General features: G+C 39.0%; 3 protein-coding genes across 3 annotated transcripts; 1 reads left to right on the forward strand and 2 right to left on the reverse strand.

Moving 5' to 3' along the window:
* The first annotated feature begins 834 nt into the window (after positions 1-834).
* On the forward strand, positions 835-14,635 carry LOC113741136 (DDT domain-containing protein DDR4-like). The gene is made up of 12 exons (XM_072048058.1): positions 835-1,681; positions 1,830-1,940; positions 4,596-4,682; positions 4,777-4,814; positions 4,928-5,009; positions 5,489-5,595; positions 5,761-5,917; positions 10,760-10,852; positions 11,117-11,240; positions 13,060-13,102; positions 13,195-13,374; positions 13,481-14,635. Exons 1-12 carry the CDS (start codon positions 1,019-1,021, stop codon positions 14,244-14,246), a joined length of 2,451 nt encoding a protein of 816 aa, XP_071904159.1. The 5' UTR covers positions 835-1,018; the 3' UTR covers positions 14,247-14,635.
* Positions 14,636-14,968: 333 nt separating this feature from the next.
* Positions 14,969-17,021, reverse strand: LOC113742225 (AAA-ATPase At3g28580-like). The gene has a single exon (XM_027270003.2). The coding sequence runs from the start codon at positions 16,933-16,935 to the stop codon at positions 15,367-15,369; it is 1,569 nt and encodes a 522-aa protein (XP_027125804.1). The 5' UTR covers positions 16,936-17,021; the 3' UTR covers positions 14,969-15,366.
* Positions 17,022-18,162: 1,141 nt separating this feature from the next.
* Positions 18,163-22,277, reverse strand: LOC113741155 (hydroxyproline O-galactosyltransferase GALT6). The gene is made up of 7 exons (XM_027268629.2): positions 20,951-22,277; positions 20,359-20,591; positions 19,995-20,285; positions 19,766-19,894; positions 19,513-19,686; positions 18,858-18,965; positions 18,163-18,655 (listed from the first exon to the last, which is right to left on the reverse strand). Exons 1-7 carry the CDS (start codon positions 21,828-21,830, stop codon positions 18,446-18,448), a joined length of 2,025 nt encoding a protein of 674 aa, XP_027124430.1. The 5' UTR covers positions 21,831-22,277; the 3' UTR covers positions 18,163-18,445.
* Positions 22,278-23,057: the final 780 nt, after the last annotated feature.

The following is a 23,057-nucleotide window of genomic DNA, read 5'->3' on the forward strand; positions in this document are numbered from 1 at the left end:
TCCACATAGTTATATCAGTTTACATCTCTCATGTGGGAAGATGGCTGTATGTATTACTTCCTGTAGTACTACATGCCATTAGATGTCATGACCACTCCTGGTTGACTGAAGGAATTGCTGACCCAAGTTTGTCTGACTCCCAAAGGTCCAAATTCTCCTAAAGTAATTCCGGTACTACTAAAACTACCCCTCCATCCACTAATACGACCTCGTTTACTTGTATGCAGGAGTCCTTCCAAGTCCATCTTTTGTTCATCCACACCTTGGCCCTTCCCTTGCAGTCCCTAATCCTGTTCCCATTCTTCACTCTCTTTCTTTTCAGTTTTCACCTTGTCTTTCTGTGTCTTTCTCACCTCCTTAATCCTTAATCATCCACATTTCTCACCACCAAGGAATCTGATATCAATTCACAGTTCAGAAACACCCCAGCCCCCACCCACAAAAATGAAAAAACCCCCATAGAGGACACAACACAGCACCCTTTCCCCCAAGACACACACAACACGCACTAAATTCCATTTTTACCCCCTGCATACTTGAAATTTACTTACCCTTTACCCTTCCCTAAGTTCCCTTTACCCTTAAAACAAGAAAAAAAACCAAAAGGAGAAGAAACTGACAAAAAATCCCAATTGCCCTCTTCAATTTTTTTCCACCCTTGCCTTTGCCTTGATGCCTTTGTCTCTTCCCCCTTTTCCAATTTTTCCTCTCTTTTCTTCTCTCTCTGATATATAGACACAACTCAGGAGAAAACCCCCCTCCCCTCCCCACCCAGTATTACAAAAATTTAGTTTATCCCCTTCCTTTAATCCATTCTCATTAATTTTTCTATTTAGCACTTTTTATGTCTGATGGTCATTAGTACTTTTTAGCTTCTCCTCCGCCTTCTTCTTCATCAACATATATCAACAGTGACTTGGTATTATTTTGGGATTTCTTTCTTTCTTTTTTTTTTACTGATACAGATATCTTTCTTGATGTTACAATCTTTCTTTGAAAACCCCAAGTGTTTGGTTCAATGCAAGTCCATGATCTCCCATGTAACTCCTCCGTAGCTAATCCCCTCTCCGATCCCCACTTCTCCGCCACCGCCTCAGTCGTAGCCATGGCCTCCGACCCGCAACCCTCCTCCCCTTCTCCGATCCATTCCCCAAAGCACCACAAAATTTCCCAAAATAACGGCAAAAAAACCCAAAGTAATAAGAGCCCACCTCCTCACCACAATGATACAGTTGTTAACTCTTCTGCAACTCCCAACGCCAGTAACAACAATAATACCAGTAATACTAGTAACAACAATAACGGTAATAGTAATAGTGTTGTATTTAGGAGAGAAAGGCCCTCCAGGGCATGTACGCAGCGGGCGGCCGCCAGGATGCAGGCTGCGGCCGCTGCTGAGGCTGCTGCGGCCGAGGCAGAGAAGAAGCAGAAGAAGGCAGCTTTGAGGAAGGAGCGACTGGCGGCCCGGTTGCTGAGGGAGGAAGTGGAGGAGCAGGAGGAGGAGGTGGAGCAGCATGGAGAGGAAGAGGAGGAAGGCGATGATACCCCTCTGGGATCATCGAGGAATCAGCAATGTAGTAAAATTGTGACCCCTTTAGTGGGGGAACCGGAGCCCTCGCAATTGCCGCGGTGGAACATTCGTGGGATGTGGCAGTTGGCTTCTATCTTGAATTTTTTGAATGTATGTCAGCTTGCATAAAGTTGAAGTTTTTCTGAAAGAAGATTGGATTTTCTTTTTTCCAGAAGTGAAGCTTTTGTGCCTTCAAGGCTAATGGGTTCTGGCTTCTCTTAGTGACAATTGTCTGTTCTTTTTCTTTTTCTTGGCGTAGGTTTTTAGGCCTTTATTGAATATTAAAGTGGAGTTTTCAGCAGAGGAGTTCGAAACAGCTCTCATTACGCCGAATAATACTCTTGGAGAGATTCATATTCCGTTATTGAAGGTTGGTGCATTTTGTTGTTTGGATGAAAAGCTTGTGCCTTTTATCCAACTTGAGTTTTTGCGTGAATTTCTGGTAATTCTGGCCCTTGTGGCGAACTTATTTTGCATAAAAATTGCTAGCCTCTTTTTTCGTTGGAACTCTGGTAACATTTAATAGTATAAATTCGTCCAGTGGTGTCTTTGGGATACTTCATTTAGTTTCAGAAATGCATTACCCTACCTATATTTTGGTCGAATGAAAATATTTTCCTTGGTGGAATGCAATGTTGCAAGATGGGTAGCAACTAGTCAAATTGATTGTAGGAGCTTTATATCTATGGCTTATAAGCAATCAAGTCTCAGAATTATGTGTGGGCATAAATAATGCGAGGTATTTCAGTTGCTTCTTTAAGTACTGCAATTCCGGTAAATCAAGCCATCTGAATAACAAAGTTTGTTGCTTTTTTGAAGTTTTAAATTTGTGGAGGTCATAGGTATGGTGAAGAGTTTCTTAGCATGTAGCTGTAATGTGGAGAATCAGATTGGAATTACCTCTCATGGTTAGGTCTACTATGGGGCAAACTCAAAAAAAATTTCCAGCCAGTTACACGGACAATGGAATGCACATTTGATAGGAAAGTTAGTTTTTCTTCTAGGGCATTGTGGTGAATAATATTGAGAATCTGCTCCATAACCTGTTACACAGCTTAACAACATAGGACGGAAATCTACAGAATACCTTTATTGACTGGTAAAAGTGGAAAACAATAACCTGATAAATTATCAGCTCATTACAATTGGGGTGTGAACTAAAGGTGCTTTGTTCATTTTCCTCCAGTTGTAGGTTTGGATTCTTAGAAACTAATTTATTCCACTAGGAGTTGGATACTTTTTAATGCAGGATATTCCTACGTTTCAGTTAGAGCTTGATTGTTTTACATGAGAAACCTAAGGTTCTCTTCTCCCTTTCTCTTCCTATTCTCCTCCTTCTTAGACTTCCTCTTCCAATCTCTACACTAGTTCCATACTATATATATTTCTAGATGCTGTTACTTATAGGGCAATCCTGTGGCAAGTAGGTAGCTTTTTAAACACATGGTGGCCAAGGTGGTCCACAGAGCATCTTCTATGGTGCCTGACCATTGGACTTCCACCAATTGCTGATCATTTGACTTCCTGCATGGCTGTACCTTGAACTCTCATGGCTGCCCCTTAAAATCATTTGCTTTCTTAGCCACCAGATTCACTGTATTTAATTTAAAAAAAAAAAAAAGAAATCATTTGGTGTCCATTCATGGCTGACCCGTGTTTTTCACCTTTGGTTGCTACTGTGGTGTACTTTTGAAAACTAGGCAGCGAAAAATTTTCACCAACCAAGGCTGCTACAAACAGGCACACAACTTGTGTGCTACCACTGCAATCAGCAAACTACCATGATTTAAAGTCCTAAATCTTTTACAGGCTAAAATGTAGGCAAACTTGAGTTTCTTTTGTTAAGTTGTTTTTATTGTTTTGCTGTCCTACCTCCTGCCTGAAATAGTTGGTTGATGTTTATGCGCATAAGAGATTTAAATGGGCTCAGTTGTCCTCAGATTGATTGGTTATAGTTGACTTTTGTCCTGCTTGCTATTCGTTTTGACCGGACTTTTTGGTTTCTTTTGTGGTGTATAGATCTTTAGTATTATGGGCATTGGATCATCTATCTACTTCTATCTTGTTTTTAACAACAGTTTGCCTGTTCTAATTCATCCTCCTGCAGCATCAGGATAAGAACTGCGAATATACCATCTTTAAATATTTGTGTAGGAAGTAAGTGCCACTGGTTAGGATAAGTAGTGGATGACCTGGATAAGTCTATATCTCAACTTATTTATAGAATTCTAGAATGTTATTATCAGAATAATTTCACTTGAAAGAAGCTATGTAAGTCATTGATGATTTGAGAAGCAATAAGGGTATTGCGAGGATCAAATAGCTAGCTAACAGATGCAAATACAAAACAAGGAAGTGAATAAAGAATTGGTGCTTTAATTTGGACTTCATTACCGGCTACTCACTTGTTTATGTTCTCGTTGTTCATTTGGTTTTTTTTCTTGAGCAGTATGTAGATTGTTATTGCCCTTGTGGGCATTGAGAATTTATGTTGTTGAAGATGATTATACCTAGAGAGACATTAGATTAATGTCATATCTGCTGTGTCTTCTTATAATATACTAGGAATCTAGCATCAGAACATAGTTTATCACAGCTTGAGATGGAACTGTTGTTCAGTTTAAATACTAACAAGTACATAATGCTAAAAATTGCTAATATCCCTAAATGTTGTGGTGGTTTGTCTTTTGAGTAGTTGTTCTTGGTTAAATATCAATGGCTTCTGACTCTTCTGGCATGACTTTTCTTGTCATTTTTGTTCTTTTTTAATATTAACTTGATGATTTTCTTCTTCCTTTTCCGGGCAGCATCCAGCCTTGACTCCTAAAGTGTCCTAAAAACCTCCATGATGTCAAATGCATTTATTGTCCAATAAGTATTCATGGGCGTGGATAAAGTACTTTTCAAAGTCAAAAGTATATGTGATCACAACAAAGTTTTACTTGTTAACATGAAATGCTTTGATAATCTTGGTGAAATAATGGCATTAACTCATATATTATACTTTCTTAATTTATTTCCTCAGGCAATCCCTCCTATCACTCGAATGGCCCTTGGACACAATACATGGGTTACAGTATTGTGCAGAAAATTACGTGATTGGTGGCTTTGGGTAATCTGGTTTTAGTTGCTTGAGCTGACTCAAATACTGAAGTTGTTAATTCCTCCCTTTTTCTGACATCTTGGAGTGCATTATTTCATCTCAGGTTGCAGAAGGAGAGCTACCTATTGTTGCATCTCATGGGTAAGAAACTATACATCTGTAAAAATCTTTGGTTAGAAGGAGTTTCTGCCTTTTTTTTTTGTGGAAGAAGCACGAATTTGCATGTGTTTAGATGTAATCTTCACTGGTTTCAGGGCTGAAGTTGAAGCATATAATGCTCTAGATCCTGCGGTTCGTGTAGTAATATTGAAAGCACTATGTGATATTCGTGTTGAGGTAACATTTATGATGGTTGACATTCTATTTCTTATTTCTATAGCTTCTGTTCCTGAGGTACTGGCTTTGAAAAATTTACAGCAGGCTTTTTTTTCCCCTTTGTAATTGATGTACATATGCATAAAAATTCAGTCATCCCTATTACTGCTCCCTTGAGGGAGAATGTTCAAGTGCTATTTTTTGGTCAACATCTTGTGTTTCTATAGCTAATTGGCTGACAATTTCAACCACACCCATCAGACAGTAAGACTTATATTCTTATGGTCTTTTAGAAAAGAAGATAGAACAGTTATGAACGGTAAGTTTGCATAAGAATTTTGGTGTTCGGATGTCATGGAGGCTGATTGCTCCCTCAAAACCTAAGGAACAGTGCTGAGATGCAAGAAGCACGTTAACACTTTGTCATCTGCATATCTTTTTGTTCAAGTTTAATGTTTTCTGTTATGGATAATTGTAAGTAATTGTTGTTTTATTTTCAGCAAGAAGATATCCGAAACCATATAGACAACTCTGTAAAGCATGGTGTCCATATTTCAGCATTTCGCAAAGAACGAGTTGGTGGTGATTCTCATGGAATCTCTTATTGGTAATGCATCTTATCTTTGCATTTCCTGGTTACATGTGCATAACAGAGTACTACAAACTTTCTCTCAGTTTTAAGTAGTGATACTTGGTTTTTTTTTTTTTTTTATTGTACCTTTTGTTCATTTCCTTGTATCAGAGTCTTATTAGCTGCACTTTTCTTATATAGGTATGAAGATGATGCTATGGTTGGTCATCGACTATATCGAGAGATTAGAAAAGTTGAGGTGAAGAAAGGAAAGGGGAGAAACATACCGCCCATTCCTAATTCATCTTACCAGTGGGAGACAGTTGCAACTAATTTTGATGAATTTCAAGATGTGTCTGTGAGTTATTTGTTACCGTTTAATCTAGTCTAGTGTCTGCTAAATAAATTCCTAAGACCTGCACCTTGATATTAACATTTTGGATTATAATGCAGAATATTTTGCTCATTTTAAGCACGTGTTTGTTGGTTCTTATATTGCTAGTTGTACAAAAGAATACTTGCCCGTATTTTATTCTCTTTATCTTTCTACATTTGTTTTTGGGTTTAGAAGAGTCATTTTGTGTACAGCTGATTCCAAAATGCAGAATATTTTACTCATTTTAAGCATGTGTTTGTTGGTTCTTATATTGCTAGTTGTACAAAAGAATACTTGCCCGTATTTTATTCTCTTTATCTTTCTACATTTGTTTTTGGGTTTAGAAGTCATTTTGTGTGCAGCTGATTCCAAAATTCCAAGAGAAGATTGATAATTTTTCAGTAACAATAATAATATGCTAGCTTGCTGTTCTGTTCTGTTATTCAGTTTTTTACTTGTTTTCTTCTGTGCAAACTGTAAGGAAGAAGGTTGTAGAATATTTTTTTGGCCATTTTATCCCTTAGAATAAGTTTCCATCAGTTCTTAGGGAATGCATCTGCTGGTAGTTTATATAAATGGGATGGGCTTTTAGGGAGGTGAGGTCAATATCTGAATTTAGAAGGGAGGTTTCTACAATTAAGGTAAATACCAGGGAGGTCACTCTAATCTCCACATGATTTACAAGTTAAATGACATATGTATCCTAAATGAGCTACTTAGGCTATTTAGTATTATGCTTCTTGTTTTGTCATGGAAGGAGACTCCAAATGATAGATGAAGGGATGGAATACTGAAATATAGCATTCATCACATTAATTGAAAAAGAGAAAATAATTGCTTCCACCAAATTAATTCAAAAAGAGAAATGTGTGGAAAAAGAAAATTGTACAGGCATTGAAAATATAATTAAATAGAGTTAGAGATGTATCGGAGGTAAATCCTAAGCTCGAGCGAGGGATATGAAGCATTTTGGCGATGAATAAACTCATTTCAAAATTGTGATTTGTGTAGGGTATGCATACGGTAATCCTATTCATGCAAGAAAGCTTTTATTTTGGTTGGCCTTCTTATTATGCTAATTCCGTTCTCAATTAGAAACTCCTGAGAGGGTCCAGAGTTCCTGTCCTCTTACGATTAATTTGCTTGAGTCTTCAATAACTTCCATATGGTCTTGGGACAAAGGGAATGCAAATAACTTTAAGAAGTGATTAGATGCAAGAACTTCTGAAAACCTTGCAGCCTTAAAAAAATTTGTGCTTGTGTGTATGTTTTTTCCTGTCCTAGGCTCAGAGCCAAGTTTGATCTGGAATCTTTTGGTTAATTCTGTTTTAGGAATTTGATTAATAGTCTGGTCAAGTTTTCAAATATGCATTCAATCAATGGGCTTCTTCAGTATTCTGGTAGTTAGGTTTCTATTCTGGCACTTCAGGAGTATGATATGCACCGGATGGTGAAGCTTGTCTTACCTATTATACACTACGCCTGTGGGATAATATCTTTCTTTATTTAGATCTTTAGCAATTGCGGTGTGTTTTTTTGTTCTTTTATTTATTATTTTTAATTTTTTGGCATATATATATATATATATATGTTGTGGGATTGAACTTTTGTCTCTGGGAATACTTGGGATCTTGTATAAGTCAAGAAGAGCACGCAACATTTTGATTGTTGAACTTCTATCTTTTGAGGGGTTTGAAGAAGGGAACATTTGGGTTGACCAGTAGTAGATCTTGGGAAGATCTATTGTGTTTTGTGGCAAACCAGTATTCTCATTGTTTTTGCAAGATCTGTATGGTAATCTTATATGCTTTTGAAAATGGTCACAATGTAAAAATCTGTTTCCTACAAAGCTGTAGAAGGGGGAGCAGAAGGGTATGAGATTGGAAATAGCTAGAGATGTCTATGCACATATGTAGCAATGTAAAATGCAGAAATAAGTTAGGAAATATGTAACTCATACTTTCCATGGATCCATTGACCATAAATCACAGAATTACATGACATGAAAAAACAACAAAGTTGTGTATCAGAATACGTACCAAATTTCATCCAATTTAATTGGGCATGTTGACTTTGAATCTGATGGATGCTAATCTGGCTAATTTAATTGTGTGATGACTTTGAGGAAGGGCTGCAATGGATTGTTTGAGAAAGGGATCTGATGGATGCTAACATGCCCAACAAATTCTACCCCACAGATGTTGATGGTGAAGGGGAGGAGAGGAAGATGAGGAGGGTTGGGTTCTTTGTGGTCCTTGCTTACTGATTTTTGAGAATAGAGTGAAACTTCATAAAGGAATGAAGGTTTTTACATCACTGGTGAAGATTCCCATGCAGCGAATAGTCTATGCGTCAATGGTGTTTTGAACACAAAAAGAATTAAAGAAAGGGATGAGACAGGCTCCTGGTGTAGTGAGTGAGGTTAAAAGTGAAGATTACACAATTTAGAGGAGTAAATAGACAGTGACTAAGGCTAGATAAGCATTTCAAACGCTAGGGATAAGGACAGTGTGTTTAGTCCAGTTAGACCACCTCTCCGTGATATTTAAAGCATAACAAAAATTGTTAATGCTATCATATATGTGGACAAATTTCGATTTCTGATTGTTACTTCAGAGTCATTTTGCAAGTCTATCTTAGCATCAAACTGAACTTGTTTCTAATTCGTTGAGAAAATATAAATGGAGTTCTGTGTACAAAGCCTTTGTTTAGAAAATTTTACATTATCTTTGCAAGAATTTAGTAACTACATTTTTGATAATTTATGACCAAGAATGCTGTTAATATATACTCCGTCCGTCCCAAAATTTTCATCACTATTGGGGACACGTGTTTTTTTTTTTTTCCCCAAACAGCGAAAAATTTATCTGTTTTTTTCCTTCATTACCCTATGTTTATAGCTCTGAACAAGTGTGTGGGGCAAGGCTATTAGTGTTTTAAATTTTCAAAACTGCAAAAGCTCATGTTGTGGGGCCAAAGGAACTTTGCATGTCAGTGGACAACCACTTGAAAACTAAAGTGTAAGTACACTCTCGGTTGTATATTACTAGTTGTGGGATACGTGCACTTATATTAGAGTCCACTAGCAATGGTCATAAATCAAGTTGGTGGGCTTGCAACAAGGGTTAGATGGTGAAAGTGTAGGAAAATTTTTTTGTCGAATATAGAAAGTGACACAAATTTTGGTACATAGCAGAAAGGAAAGTATGACACTTTTAATGGGACGGAGGGAGTATTAAAGAACTAATATAGCAATGCACATTTATATTAAATTGCATTTCCCTGTGCTGAAGTTCAAATCTCCGGCAGGTTGCCTTATCCTAATTTTGAACAATGAATTATGACATTTAGACGCACATCTGACTCTTGACTGGTTTGCATAATTATAAATTAGGAGAATTGGTAGTCGTAAAGCGAACTTTTTAACAACCATAAGGTATCGCCCAATTCTAGTTTTAGAAAAATATTAATTTTTTTTACCCGATTTTGTTGAACACATATAAGTGGGAGACTTGCATGAATCTCTTTAAAACCATAAGAATGTCTTGGATGCATATGAGACGGGAAAGTATAATAAACCCAGTTACATATTTGCGTGATGGTTTGTACTCCCTCTGTCTTTCTTCTTTATCATGGTGAAAACTGTAAAAAGGGCTTAAGCAAATTTAAACTTGACCAAGATCTTCATTTTACAATATAAAGCTTCTTTCTTCCCTTGATTGACTTAGTTAGTTATGGCTTTAATGGTTTGATGTCTGCTTAAGGTTCTTTCTTTGGAAATTCTATAGGAGGGTTGGAATGACGGATTAATTTTTACTTCTTTGACTATATAAATCATGGCAAAAACTTTGTGACAGATACAATAGTAATCATGACATAGGAAAAAAGGGTACCGAACACTACCATTTAAACTTTGGAAGAGTGCACTTGAAAAAATAAATGCACTATGATCTACCTTATAACTCATGCATTAATTGTGCTTTTGCTAAAAAAATTTCATTTTTAATTGTGTTTCATTCATATACGCGTCCAACAAAAGTACTGAAAAAATTACTCTGTAGAAGACTTCTCGATGGACTTCAATTTACCCTTTGTACTTTGGAAATTTTTTCATTTAGTTCACATTGAATCATTTGTTATCTTAAACAGTAGTGCAATTTGTTGTCAGGTAGAGTAGTGTAGTTCTTATCAAATATGGTTCAGACACATGACAAAGCAAATGGGCGAACACGAGTCCCAAATTCATAAAAGAGCCGCTCAATGTAGCATTTTTTATTTGCCCTCTTTTTTTTTTTGTTTTTTTTTGTTGGGGGGGGGGGGGGTTGCTGCTAGCCACAAAAACATCCTGCTTTAGTACATATTAAATCAACTGGCCATTAACATGGTTATACTGATCATAACTAAGGCAAAAAGAACAAATGGGAATTTTTCTTGGAAAAAAGTCTATTAAATATTTTCTTTTCTTTACCACATGGAAATTTTCAAACAAACGTCCATGAGATAGTGGAAAAAATTCTCCCAAAACCCAGTCTTTGGATATTAACTATAGCATCTATATTAAGACTTAAGGAGACAGGTTAAGGAGTTTACTTTTTGCTTGCTTTGCAGTCTTCTCTATTCCATAGACTTCCTATGGCAATTAAGCACAATTAGAATGGTCTAAGCGTGTATACGTATACAGTCTTCGCTTTTAGTGTTTGAATGATCAGGGTGGAAAAGTAACAGACACTATCATATGAACTTGTGTTGCTTACATTTGTAGTTGTGCTCGTGTTAATAGCTGCCTTTCTTTTGGATATGAAGAACTTGAATGTTTCAATGCAGGAAAAACTATTTTCAAGTAAAAATAGAACGGAGGCTTCTCTTGGAAAGAAGTTGAAAAACGATATGCTTCCTGAGATTGAGAAAGTCCACAAGGTATTGCCATTTATTGACTGAGCAGGACCTGCACTATATTTTTTTCAGACATTTTCTGTATCTGTTCAGATGTTTTGCTTTTGTGGATTATTTGTGTATTTCCCCTCCAAAAAGCTGTATCTTTCTTTGCTGGTAAGAGATAAAATGGCAAACAATGATCAAGAATGATATAGATAGTCATAATAATGAAGGCAAATGCTGTCAGATAGATATAGTGGCTATTAATACTTTGGAGGATTGACGCTGAAATTATTTTCTGTGCAGAGAAAAGAGAAGCTGCTGAAGAAGCAACACAGACAAGCTCTTATGCTTGATAATATGATGAATATGGATGGCCTTGCTGCTGGGCGTTCTCTTCGTGATAGGAAACCTGTCACATACACTTTTGGTAAAGTTTCCATGGGGTGCCTTGCTTATTATCTATTTATTTATTTTGGCTCTATGTGTTGTGGCTAATACTACTGACAAGATATTACAGAGTGTGTCACGGTCTTTCCCTTGGTATTAGAAAAGGAATCTGTTCCTTTTGACTTGAAATGTGTCAAGTATTGTCATTCTGATGGTTCTACAAGATGCATGCATTGTGTGCATTGGGTTGGTAGTTGTGTGGAAAGATTATGTTGTGTCATAATAAATTTGAAAAGTCTGTTTTTGGGTGGGTAATCTAGTTATCTTTGGGGCAGAATCAAAATGGTTACAAAAACTGACTGTCCTGGATAGACTTGGAAATCCTTTCGTCCTGAAGAAGTTTGCTCAATTTTCTACTCTTGGATTTATGATAATGTAGCATAAGTCCCAAGTGCAAGGTACTTTCCAGGTGAGGATAATGATTTCAAGAAGTATGTATAGCCGAAGAGTCAAGAATGTAATTATGGTGACTTTTTGGCTTTACTCCCCATTTTGCATGGGGGGAATATCCAAATTTTCTTTCACAACTTTGTACAAGCATTTGTTGTCAAATCATGAATCTGAACTTGTAATTGTCTAGTATTTTGGTGTTCAATTTTGAAAATTTCCTGCACAAATATGATCCTAACTTAATACGGCTCTAATTTCATTGATAAATAGCCGATATTAGATGCTTTGCCTGCTTTCTGTAGGTTATATTCTCAAGATGTACTTGACGCCTGAAGTGATTTCTAAACTGTTGATGCGTTAGATTCCTAGGCTAAGTATCTTGGTTATTCAATGATCCCCAAGTGGTCAACTTCAGAAGACATGTAACAGTCCTTGAAGGACATGTAAGATGGTCTTTACCTTGGATTTAGTTTATGTATGTATGCGTAGAAAGCTACTGTTGGTAGAGATTGAATAGGCAGTAGAGAGACAGTCGTCTCATCTTTCCCCCTGCAGTGTCCCCCCCCTCCCCCCCCTTCCTTCCCCTCTCTTTTGTTTCTTTTTCATTTTCTTTTATGCTTGGGATTTGCCTTTTTTTCATACTCCTTACTTCTCAAGAAAAGATACTTCATACTTTCTCCCCTGCTCCTGTAAAATGCAAGATGCATAATAAAGCTCTGCCTGAGCAATCCTTTGAAGGAAAGTAAAACATGGATGACAAATAGTTTAGGAAGGTAGATTCTGTATGTATGCAGCTAGAATGGAATCAGGGAGATGCAGTATGTCGTGGAAGGTAAAAGGAAGGGCAGACTGATACAGAACCAAGCAATCAGATCTTAGACCTGTTTACCCGAGTAGGAATAAAATCCTCCAATTGCTTTCTATCATTAGAATTTCGGATGATGAGGAGAGGCATTCCAATTAAGGAGCTTGTTTTTATTGGTAGACCTTTTTTTTTTTGGGGAGGGGGGGTGTGTGTGTGTGTGGTTGCAGAGCTTTAAAGGGAGAAACGTTTTAAGCAAATGGTAGCAGCAAGTAAAATTAGATATGCCTAGTTTACTGTATTATCTATTGACGTGAAAGGAGTCTGGCAAGGTCTCTACTTGTTTGTCTCTGAAAGTTTTTGCTTTTTTTCTTTAATTTAATTTAATTTTTTTCCCTTGTGCCAATACTTTATATAGTTGTGGTTATATGGTTGGTGTTAGGTCAATTTGTGTTTTTGAATTTGTTCTTTCTGGAACTGGTGCTCCTGCATAATCCTGTTCCTGGGTGGTTCAAATATTTTCAGTTGTGACCCTAATATAGCTTTAAAAGTTCTCCTGCAAGGTAAAATTCTGATTTTCTGATTGTTGTACGGGTGAATTTTGCAGATGATTATGATAGATCAATCAATGAGGCTATCAAGATAACCAAGTATGAGATTTGCCTGTTTGAAAATCTTTATATGCTTTACTTTCTTCATCTAACACAATCTAAAGCTAAGTTTTGTTTTGCCCTCACATCAGGAAGCAGCAAGCTTCTTCCCCGGAGCCAACCGCCACAAGGAGAGAAGCTGGTGTCAGAGTGGAAGCTCTTACAAATGGTAGATGGGGTGGTCCTTCGCAACCTTTCAATGCACTTTCTCCAAAATCACCTGATTATGATGGATTCTATGATGATAATAGAGCAGATCAAACGGATCGGAGGTATTCTCTTCTCTGCTTTGATTTCTTTGTTTGTCTATTCTCGTACAACAGCACACCACGCATACATACTTTTATAGTTCTTTGCTGATAATCTTGCGGTGTATAGCAATCGCCGAAGGCAGAGACCTCAGCGGTATTCTGCACGAGAGTTCGTTGAAGCAGTTTCAGATAATGAAGCGGACTTTGATAGTGATGATGATATAGTTGGTGAGGTGATCTATGATGATGAATATTTAAGAAGACGGAAACAAAGGAGGAAGATATCTAGCAGCTCAGAAGGAGATGACGAGTACCATTGGGATGATGATAATCCTGAAGAGGAAGAAGAGGAGGAGGAGGAGGAGGAGGACGATGATGATGATTCGCTAAGTGCAAGTGAGGAGAGTGATGGGCCCCGAAAATTTAAGAAATTGCCAGGCCGCACTAGAAGGGAAACTAAACTGAGATCAGTTGATGAGCTCCAGTTAGGTTTACGGCGTAGTAAAAGGGCGACCAGGAACCGTATAAATTATCGACAGTATGAACTATCAGAATCAGAAAATGAGTCAATGAAACCCGGGAAGTCAAATGTGTCGGAGCACTCAAATGACAGTGAAAATGCAGAAGAGTTCTCAATGGTGAGTCAAGATTCTGAGGAAAATAACACAGATAACCAGGAAATTAAGGCGGATCAACCTGTGAAGGATGAGGAGCCTGAGACAGTCAAGAAAGAGGATAACGATATGCTGGAGAAAGCAAATAGCCCACGGCAAGATGAAGGTGAGGGTGTTCGAAAAAGGCGTTTTCTTGATCTAAATGAGCTTGCCCCAGGTTCTGGCTTTGATGATGGTCCCAACTCGATGATGAAAGATGAAGATACCGATGACTTCTGAAGTTACTGTCTCCACCAGAGAGGAGGGTCTTGGTGTTCACCTGGAAAAGTTGATTGTATGATATAGATAACTCATAGATTACATGGCAAGTCGACTCCATGACGGAAGCAACAATTAGAGGTGCTTCCTCAGGAATTTTTAAGCAATTGCCACCCGAATGCAGTTATTTATGTATTCCTGCTGGGAACAACATGATGCTGAGAAAAGTCATGTAGATTCAGTAGTCAAATTTTTTTAGAACGCCTACATTCCAGAAAACGAATAGGATGTGGATGAGAAGCTTGTCGCAAGTTCTGTACTATTTCTTATCCAGTCTGTACAATAACTTTTCGAACTAATATTTGTAATGGAAGAGTTTGGCATTTAGGTAGGATAGCCTGTTTCCATTATCTTTTTGTGCTCCCAAGTTCTCTTCAAAAGGGACCCTTCGGTCTGGTCTGCTCTCTAGGCTTCACTTCCCATATAGATCTTCTAGAGATGGTTCTTTTTTTTTTTTTTTGGGTGGTCTATGCGAAATCTAAGATTGGACTTTGTTGCTAGTGAACATAATCGTGCAGTCCTCTCGTACATGGTGGATTGATGGATTGATTCTTTCGGAAGCAGCTACGTTGTAATATACTCTAGTAACGATCTGCCTTTTCTCTGTTATCTAGTGCAAGTTATAGAGTGTGTGCAGAATATGTTTCAACCATTTGCATCGGCAAAGTACAGAAAATATATGGTTAAAAACCAAATGGTGTTTCAACTTTGTATAAGCAACAGGACTGTGCTTGGTGCAGACTTTGTTGGCGTGGCTACGCGAAGATTATATTAAAAGGGTACTTTAATATGTGCGAATTACTGCTTCCTTAAAAGAGCAACAACATAAAGCCTATGAAGTTGCAGATGCTGCTCCGAAGGGGCTAAGGCAAGATGTGGCTACTTCCACATAAAAACAGTCTAGAGGAATTATACATTCAATTCAACCTACAAAGCAACAGGACACGATGCTGATTCCTCGAGTGGTGACTTCATAACTCTAAATTCAGCTTAATTTTGCTGGTACTTTCAAATCATTTAGTTCCTACAGGGTTGTCTTGTCATCGTCCTGGTTGGTACCTTTCTCTTTGATTCTTTGCCCTCATTCTCTCTGGACACCGATAGCTGGATCCAGGTGGAACACTGTATAGGGAGTCAAGTACTTGCTAAGCAAGACCCACAGAGACACCTTATCGCACTCATTCTCCTTCACTTCTTTCTTCGCTTCCTGTTTTTCCTCGGCTTCCTGTTTTTCCTTGGCTTCTTGAAGAGCTTGTATCAGAATCCGTAGGCTCCTCTCAGCATCTTGGTCTGGAGACTTTGGCATGAGGCTCTCCGCGACGTCTGCTGGCGTAATCTCGGTCACTTCCATCAAGTTCCGAATCGATTGGAACAAGGGATGGTCCTCAAGTTGCAGGTAGTTCATTGCAAGAACCTTAAATGCCTCAAAACTGCAGTAGGAAAGCTCAATATGCATGTCCATTCTACCCCTTCTTGTGAGAGCTGGATCCAGCTTATCAGCATGATTAGTTGTGAAGACGATGATTCGCTCCCCACAACAAGCAGACCAGAGCCCATCAATGAAATTCAGCAGCCCTGAGAGGGTGACTTTGCTTCCTGTTCCAGTTCCACTACTCTCTCCCTTGTCTCCAGATTTACTGCTCTTTCCCGTATCTTTTTTCACATCTGGAGGATTCTTGCCTGCAACTTTCTTCCTTTGTCCCGTAAGATCAAGCGAGCAATCAATATCTTCTATGACAATTATGGACTTACCTGTCGTCTCTGTGAGAAGCCTCCTGAGTTCCGTGTTGCCGGCAACAGAAGTAAGCTCAAGATCATATATATCATACTCCAGTAAGTTGGCCATTGCAGCGATCATGGTTGATTTTCCAGTTCCTGGAGGACCATAAAGAAGATATCCCCTTTTCCATGCCTTACCAATTCTGGCATAAAAGTCCTTGCTGTCTTTAAATGTCAGAAGATCCTCGATGATTTTTGCCTTCTTCTCGGGCTCCATAGCCAACGTCTCAAACGTAGCTGGATGATCAAACAAGATGTAGCTCCAACTTGATCTGTGATGGCCGTTGGTGAAAAGCTTCCTCTGCCTGTTCCTCCGGCAGATTTCTTTACCTGTCTTGATGACATGCTCCAAATATGGTCCAAACACGAGCTCCCGATAACGCTTGTGGAAGACCAGCCTGTAATGTCTTCTTTCCGGCTCCGGGTTGCCAGAGAATTGCGTTCCAGGCCCTCCTTGACCTTGAGGGGTTCTAGTTTTGCCGGAAATCCACGTCATTTTGACTCCTTGAAACTCATCAATCACTCTCTCATCTTCATCCATGGTGAACACTAACTTATGGCGATCTTTCACCATCTCAGCTTTGAGCTTCTTGACGGTTTTGGAGGAATTGACGCTGAGGTATGCTTCAACAGCAGGATAGGCTTCGTGGAGTCTGAGGTTGCTGCCAGTGAACTCATGGATGGAAACCTGGATGCTAGGGTAGAAGTATGTGTCCAGCTTTAGTAAGAACTTCGTGAGACGGCGATAGAGCTCCGGTGGGCACCACCGGCGGATCATGTCCAAAATGAAGAAGAAACTGAGGATGGTGGAAGCAGCACCTGCCCACTGCTCTGGAACCCTCATTGGTGGTATCATTTTGGAGGTGTTCATTCTTCCTTAATTCTCCTCTAATGGCTTTTTTTTTTTCGGTCTTCTTGGGGTCTAGATAATATATACAGCAGCAATGCAAGAAAAAAGAGGGTGAGTTGAGCGAAGATGACTAAAAATCCGTAACCAAGGGGAAAAAATGCAATGAATGAATAAAGGTGACAAGACTGATGACATCAGAGTTGTGTTGTGTATGTATGGATCGGTACAAAAAAGTTTTGAAGACTCTTCAGCATATGACCGACCCTATAAATCAGGACAATGCAACTGCAACTTTTAGCCACCATGTCTCTGCGTGTTTTCATATCTTTAGGGTATCATCTACTCACTTTTGAATCACAATTCCACGATTGGACAAAATGTCATTGTCGTCTATGAATTAATTGGGACAAGATAGTGTGATCAAAGCAAAAAATTCATCTTTCCTTCAATAAAATGTCATTTTCTCCCACAATAATAAGATAGTGCCTTTTGCTAACGAATCATCTTTCCATGTCAGTGCTCTTCTTGTAGTAGTAACTCTTAAGGTTTCTGACCATACATCCACACCGGCGAGGTGCGATGTTCATAAGCCTATGCGATGTCAAATTGCAAAATGTTCAAATTCCTCCTCCTTCTCACCAATTGCCACATTAAAAGTGGATTTGCTTCAAAAAATCGCACCCGTCTGATCTCCGAATCCCCCCGAGCCTTCCTTCTTAGGTCCGCCCCTCCCCTAATAATATAGGCTAGACTGTCCCTCGCCAGTGCCACTGGACAGAGAAGAATAAATATGATAAATAGATGGAATCAATCACTACAGTTGTCGTTTGAAAAAAAAAAAAAAGTAGATGGGCCCCTTTTTCCGTATTCTAAACGTATCTTTTTCTCCGTTATGACTGGACAAAAGTTCTTTCCACCTCAAGAACATCGACCATGGCTACCCCACGTCGACATTTTCGACTTGTTTTCTTCTTCTTGTGAGTAACACCGACAAACAAGCTCATTAACAAGCAGAATGAATTTCGTTCCACATGATACACCCACTAACATCATCTCATACATCCACATTCCCACCCTCCCAGGAAGCCTGCCAGTGATGAACTGATCACCGCTGACAAAATACTCGTCTTTTAGCCCAAAAGGAAAATTCCAAAAGAGAAGCCGCCGTTTTGATGGCTACAGCCAAGGAATCTGGTTGCGATTCTAACTAATTCTATGGTATGGTAAATTACAGTAGAAGGCGTATAGTAGATGTCAACTGAGATACCTGCATTAGCTATGCAACAACAGCCTCCTTTGCAATCCATCCTCGGATGGAACTATTATATTTTGGGAGGGGTGGGGGAGAAACAAAGAAAGAGATACAGGAAAAAAATTAATGAATATAGATGGGCTTCTAGACATTTCTAAAGCATGCCTCCCAAAATTTACAAAACATCATCATATGACTGCAAAACTTGTTTCATCATCTCAGTTCATCCCGAGATTCTCCGCTGCACACGTCATCCGAAACGAAAACTCAACAGTTTCATCATCTCATGTTGCAGCACTGAGGCTTCCCGAGCTGTTGCAGTTTGTGCCACATGCAGATCATCTGCCTTGGAGACTGGTAGTGAGCTGTATAGTAATCTTCTATGCATCCAAATTGGCAAAACTTTAAGCTGTGCACATAGTCCACTGTCCTGGAGCTATTGAATTTCTCAACCCACATCCCCATACTCACATCCTCCATCTTGAACAACTGCACATCAAGGAACTAGCTAAACACATCTGCTATAACTCAATAAAAGTAATGCAATTCATCAGCTCGATATCTGCTTTTGTGAGCATGTGGTTTGGGCGTCTCTGTGTCTGTTGTGGCAAGTGAAAAATGTGGCGTGTGTGGAGAGAGAGAGGGGGAGGGGTGGGGGGGAAGAGAAAGAGGAATGACAGTAGTATTTTACCCTTAATTTTTGTTTCTCGAAACCAGATACAATGAAGTTCGCAATGTCTGATGACAAAATGTAGCCTGGACCATTAGCATAAGGTGGATAAACTTCTTCTGGCCACTCCTACACAATCCCAAGAGACAAAACTGGTAATAAAAGCGTCCTAATTGTATAGATGAAAACTTGACAAATTGACACTTCCAACGCAGATCTCAAAGAACAAGGCGAACTAAGACTTCACCAAAATTTGATAGAAGTAACCAGGCTTAACAGATCATGATTATCATCTGCAATTTCTAGGCAGAGATTTAACTTTTTAACATGATTATAAACACCACTAGATATCCAATTAGTCAAATTATTATTTACAGCATCTCCACAAAAACGGTGTTTCCAACTTGTAGGTGGCATGCCCTTTAATGCAATTCTACACCAATGAATGAAATAAAATTGCTTCATTAAATTAGATAAAGAAAATTACGGATTTCATAGTCGTTAGTCAACCACTGGATCAATCTAAGGCTACACAAAACCACAAGGGCTTTAACTTGCAATTAGAATTAACTATAGCTGAATGAATTCCAAAAGTTTCCCTCATCCAATAACAAGGAGTTATGACACTGAATAAGAACCACACGTATGGAAAATAAAACCAGATGTTGAAACACACCTCGTATGTTACTGCCCATTTCCCACTCCGCAGGGGCTTATGGTAGTAGTTGATGTTGCCAATATACAAACTCCTATTCTCCGGCATCTTATTTGCTTCCTTAAGAACTGTTTCCACTCTCACAAATGTGTCATCATCACACTTCATGATATACTTTGCAGCAGCTTTGCGAACCTAAATAGGCAACTGATACGCTTACAGCAGAGTAAAAATGGAACTTGAAAGATTAAGGCTTCCACAAAATGCTACTCACCCCGTATTCACAGATGGCAACTGTTTTCAGTACAACGAGGTCATAATGATCCATGTAAGGAACCATGACCATGTCACCAAAAAACTCAGCTTCCTTCATTAACTCCACATTCACTTCCTTTCTTGGATGCTGTCCAGACATCATAAAACAAACAAATACCATCAGGCTAAGCTAGCTTCACTACACTATGAATTGGATTTACAACACATACTACAATTAATTGACATACCAGAGCCACGAAAAACCGAGCAACAACATTTGCAGATTTAATAAGCATATGCTGCATCCAAGACTTCCTCACAGCCATGCGCTCGGCGAAATGGTTGCCTGCAGAAAGTATACCAACAAACAGATCGACAGGTCTATCTGGAAGAGGTGGAGCCTTCCATATTGGTGACATATCTAGATGCCTCTGTGGAGCAAAGCTAGGATGCGATGTGGGCAAGGAAGCAGCAACAATATAATGTATGTCAATGTCCCCATTCAAAGTCAATCCAGTTGCATCCTCGAGCGCAAAACCCTATTAAGAACCTTATAAATGGTTGACATTTACCACAAAACCTATACACAAATGTCACTAACATGCAACTTACAGTTCGATAAGGAAATGATGTTACATGCCTCCCATCCACATTGACATGATAACCCTCCAAGCCAGCACTTACAGTTAAAACAAACAGCTTGTCCTCTGCAAATGGGAAAGGCCAATCGAAAGAGACCTTCGTTGTTCTTCCTATCAACCGGTTTAACCACCAAGATGCTTTTGTTTCCTCAGAGTGATTGTCATTGTCTCTAATCCACTTTTCACATTTCACCTGACCATCAACTGCAAAAAGATGTCCAAATAGTACCTATGTTTAATATCACTGAATTAATACATTCACTCAATTGATAAAGATATATTAGCAAATCCCAAGAACGACGCAAATATGCCTTTTTTTCTATTGACCTTACGGCTTCTAGGAAAACAGAGAAAACGGAATATAGACACTCAGAACACGACTGATCACCATACCGAAATCCAATCAGTCTAATGAGTTCCCCAACCTCATAGAGCTAATCAAGATCAGTCGGCTATAATCAGGTAACAATTTTAAAAATCAAATACTAGAAAAAGCAGCAATCTAATATATACTCAGAAATGTTGGGGGTGGGGGGGAAGGTGGGATTTCAAAAATTACTGACCAGTCTCCTCATCAACCCTGGACTTCCATCCTTCACAGCGTTGGGAGGTCCCCCACTGCATCCTGTAACAAGTATTCTGCTCAATCACGGGCTTTCCACTCCAATCTCCTTTCAACCGGGGATTGAAATGCAAAATTCGGGGAGGGTCCTCTCCATCCACAGCCTTTAAACCCTGCAATTCCATCATAAACTGCGAAACCATCACATACTGCCCATCTCTGAGCAACGAAATCCTAGTCTCGTGCTCGGCATGAGCCTTTTTGGGCTTGCCCACAATGGTTATATGTGATCCCAGGGTGAGCCCGCAGGGCAACACCATCAGTCTCCCCTTTTTCTCCCAAAATTCATCCCCTGCCATCCATATCGAATGCGGGCAGGAGGAGGAGGAGGCTTCTTCTTTGGTCCTGTTCTTCTTGTCCAAAGCAGCTGCCGGATTCAGACTATTACCATCCTCCCACGATTTGGAGGAGAGATCGTCCCAGAGCTGTCTGCCCAGCGAATAAGCCTCTTTTGCAGACTTGAGTATCTGGGTGGAGTTTGCAGCACCGTCAAAATTGAAGGTGGACAAGGGATGAGTGAATTCTTGAATCCTCCTTTCGGGTTTGGAATCGTCGTTAGCAGTAGTACTAGTATTACTGGGAAGCCGACGAAAATCCAGAGCGGGGCGAATTGGAGATTCTTGTTCTTCTTCCAAGTTCAATTCTTCATTTTGGGGTATGAATTGAGGTCCTCCGCCAATTCCCTCTTGGGACACAGTCTTGAAAACAAAAGGGACCTCCAAGCTCACTAGAACTATATACAGAATCCCTATGAAAATCAAAATCTGCACCGACTTCTGCCGACTCAAGGACATGAACAAGTCCAACTTTGCTCTCTTCATCCTATCTTTTCTTCTACTTCTTTGTAATTAGTTTTAATCTCTGGGTTGAAGTGATGAAGAAAGCAAAGTGTTTTGTTTTTCCTTAATGGGTTATCAACGGCATGGGGGATCACGAATGCGGAGAAAACCCAGAAAACAAGGCTTCCAAAGAGCAGAAACCAAAAAATGGCGGAAGCAAGGAAATTTTTTGCCAAAAAAAGAAAAAAAGAAAGAAACTCTTTCAAGTTTGGAAAGCAACAGAAAAAATTAAATAGGCCAGGCCAGGCGAGAGAGAGAGAGAGAAAGAGAGGTTGCCCGTTGGGGGGTGGGGCTAGGGGGGAGGGGAGAGCGGTAGGTCATCAACACAAAATTACAAAACTGGAGTTTAGAGAGAGAAAGGAAGTGAACAAGGGAAGGAGAAGAAGAGCATGAGAAGGAGAGAGAGAGAGAGAGAGAGTTCCTTCGGGTGGGACAAAAAAGCTGCGTGTGTGTGTGCAGTGCTGGAGGCTTTCGAGGGCGGTGGGACTACAGTAACGAGGAAACTGGCCAACTTTATCTTTTGCTCTTTAAACCCATTCAAATTGGAATGGCCTCTTCTTCTTCTTACTTCTTACTTAATCTTGTAATTATTCATCACAATTCTCTTATTTATGGTTTTTTTTTTGAAGTAATCGAATATATATCCACCCTATTTATCATCTGTATTCTCTTTTGTACCTGGACTTCACGTAATCTTACTCGGATTTCAAATTTATAGTTTTGGTGATAAACTTTTTCAGCAGTGCTTGTTACCATGGACGCAAATGAATCAAGTCGAATAGAATTTTAATTTAATCGAGACGAGTTTCGAGTAAATTTCAGCAAATTCGAGCTCAACGAGCTCTAAATATAAAGTTCAAACTTGAGTTTAAAAAATTAAAAAATAATTATTTTATTTTTAAAAATAAATAAAATAATAATTTTTTAATAAATAATAAAATATTAAAAATAAACATGTAATTTCACTATTAATATATATATATATATATATATATATATATATCGAGTCAGCCGTGATCTAGCAAACTAAGTATTTTTAAACTTCAATTCGAACTCATGTTCGACTTGATCGGTTCGAACTCGACTTGAATTCGATTAATACCGAATTCGAGTCGAGTTTTGACTCGAACTGCTCGTGAGCAATTCAATTTGTATGCAACCCAACCGTTACACATCATACTCTTTTAAATGTATGTTGTTGTAGTGTGT

This window comes from Coffea arabica, chromosome 4e (genome assembly GCF_036785885.1).
Source record: "Coffea arabica cultivar ET-39 chromosome 4e, Coffea Arabica ET-39 HiFi, whole genome shotgun sequence".
Lineage (NCBI taxonomy): Eukaryota > Viridiplantae > Streptophyta > Magnoliopsida > Gentianales > Rubiaceae > Coffea > Coffea arabica.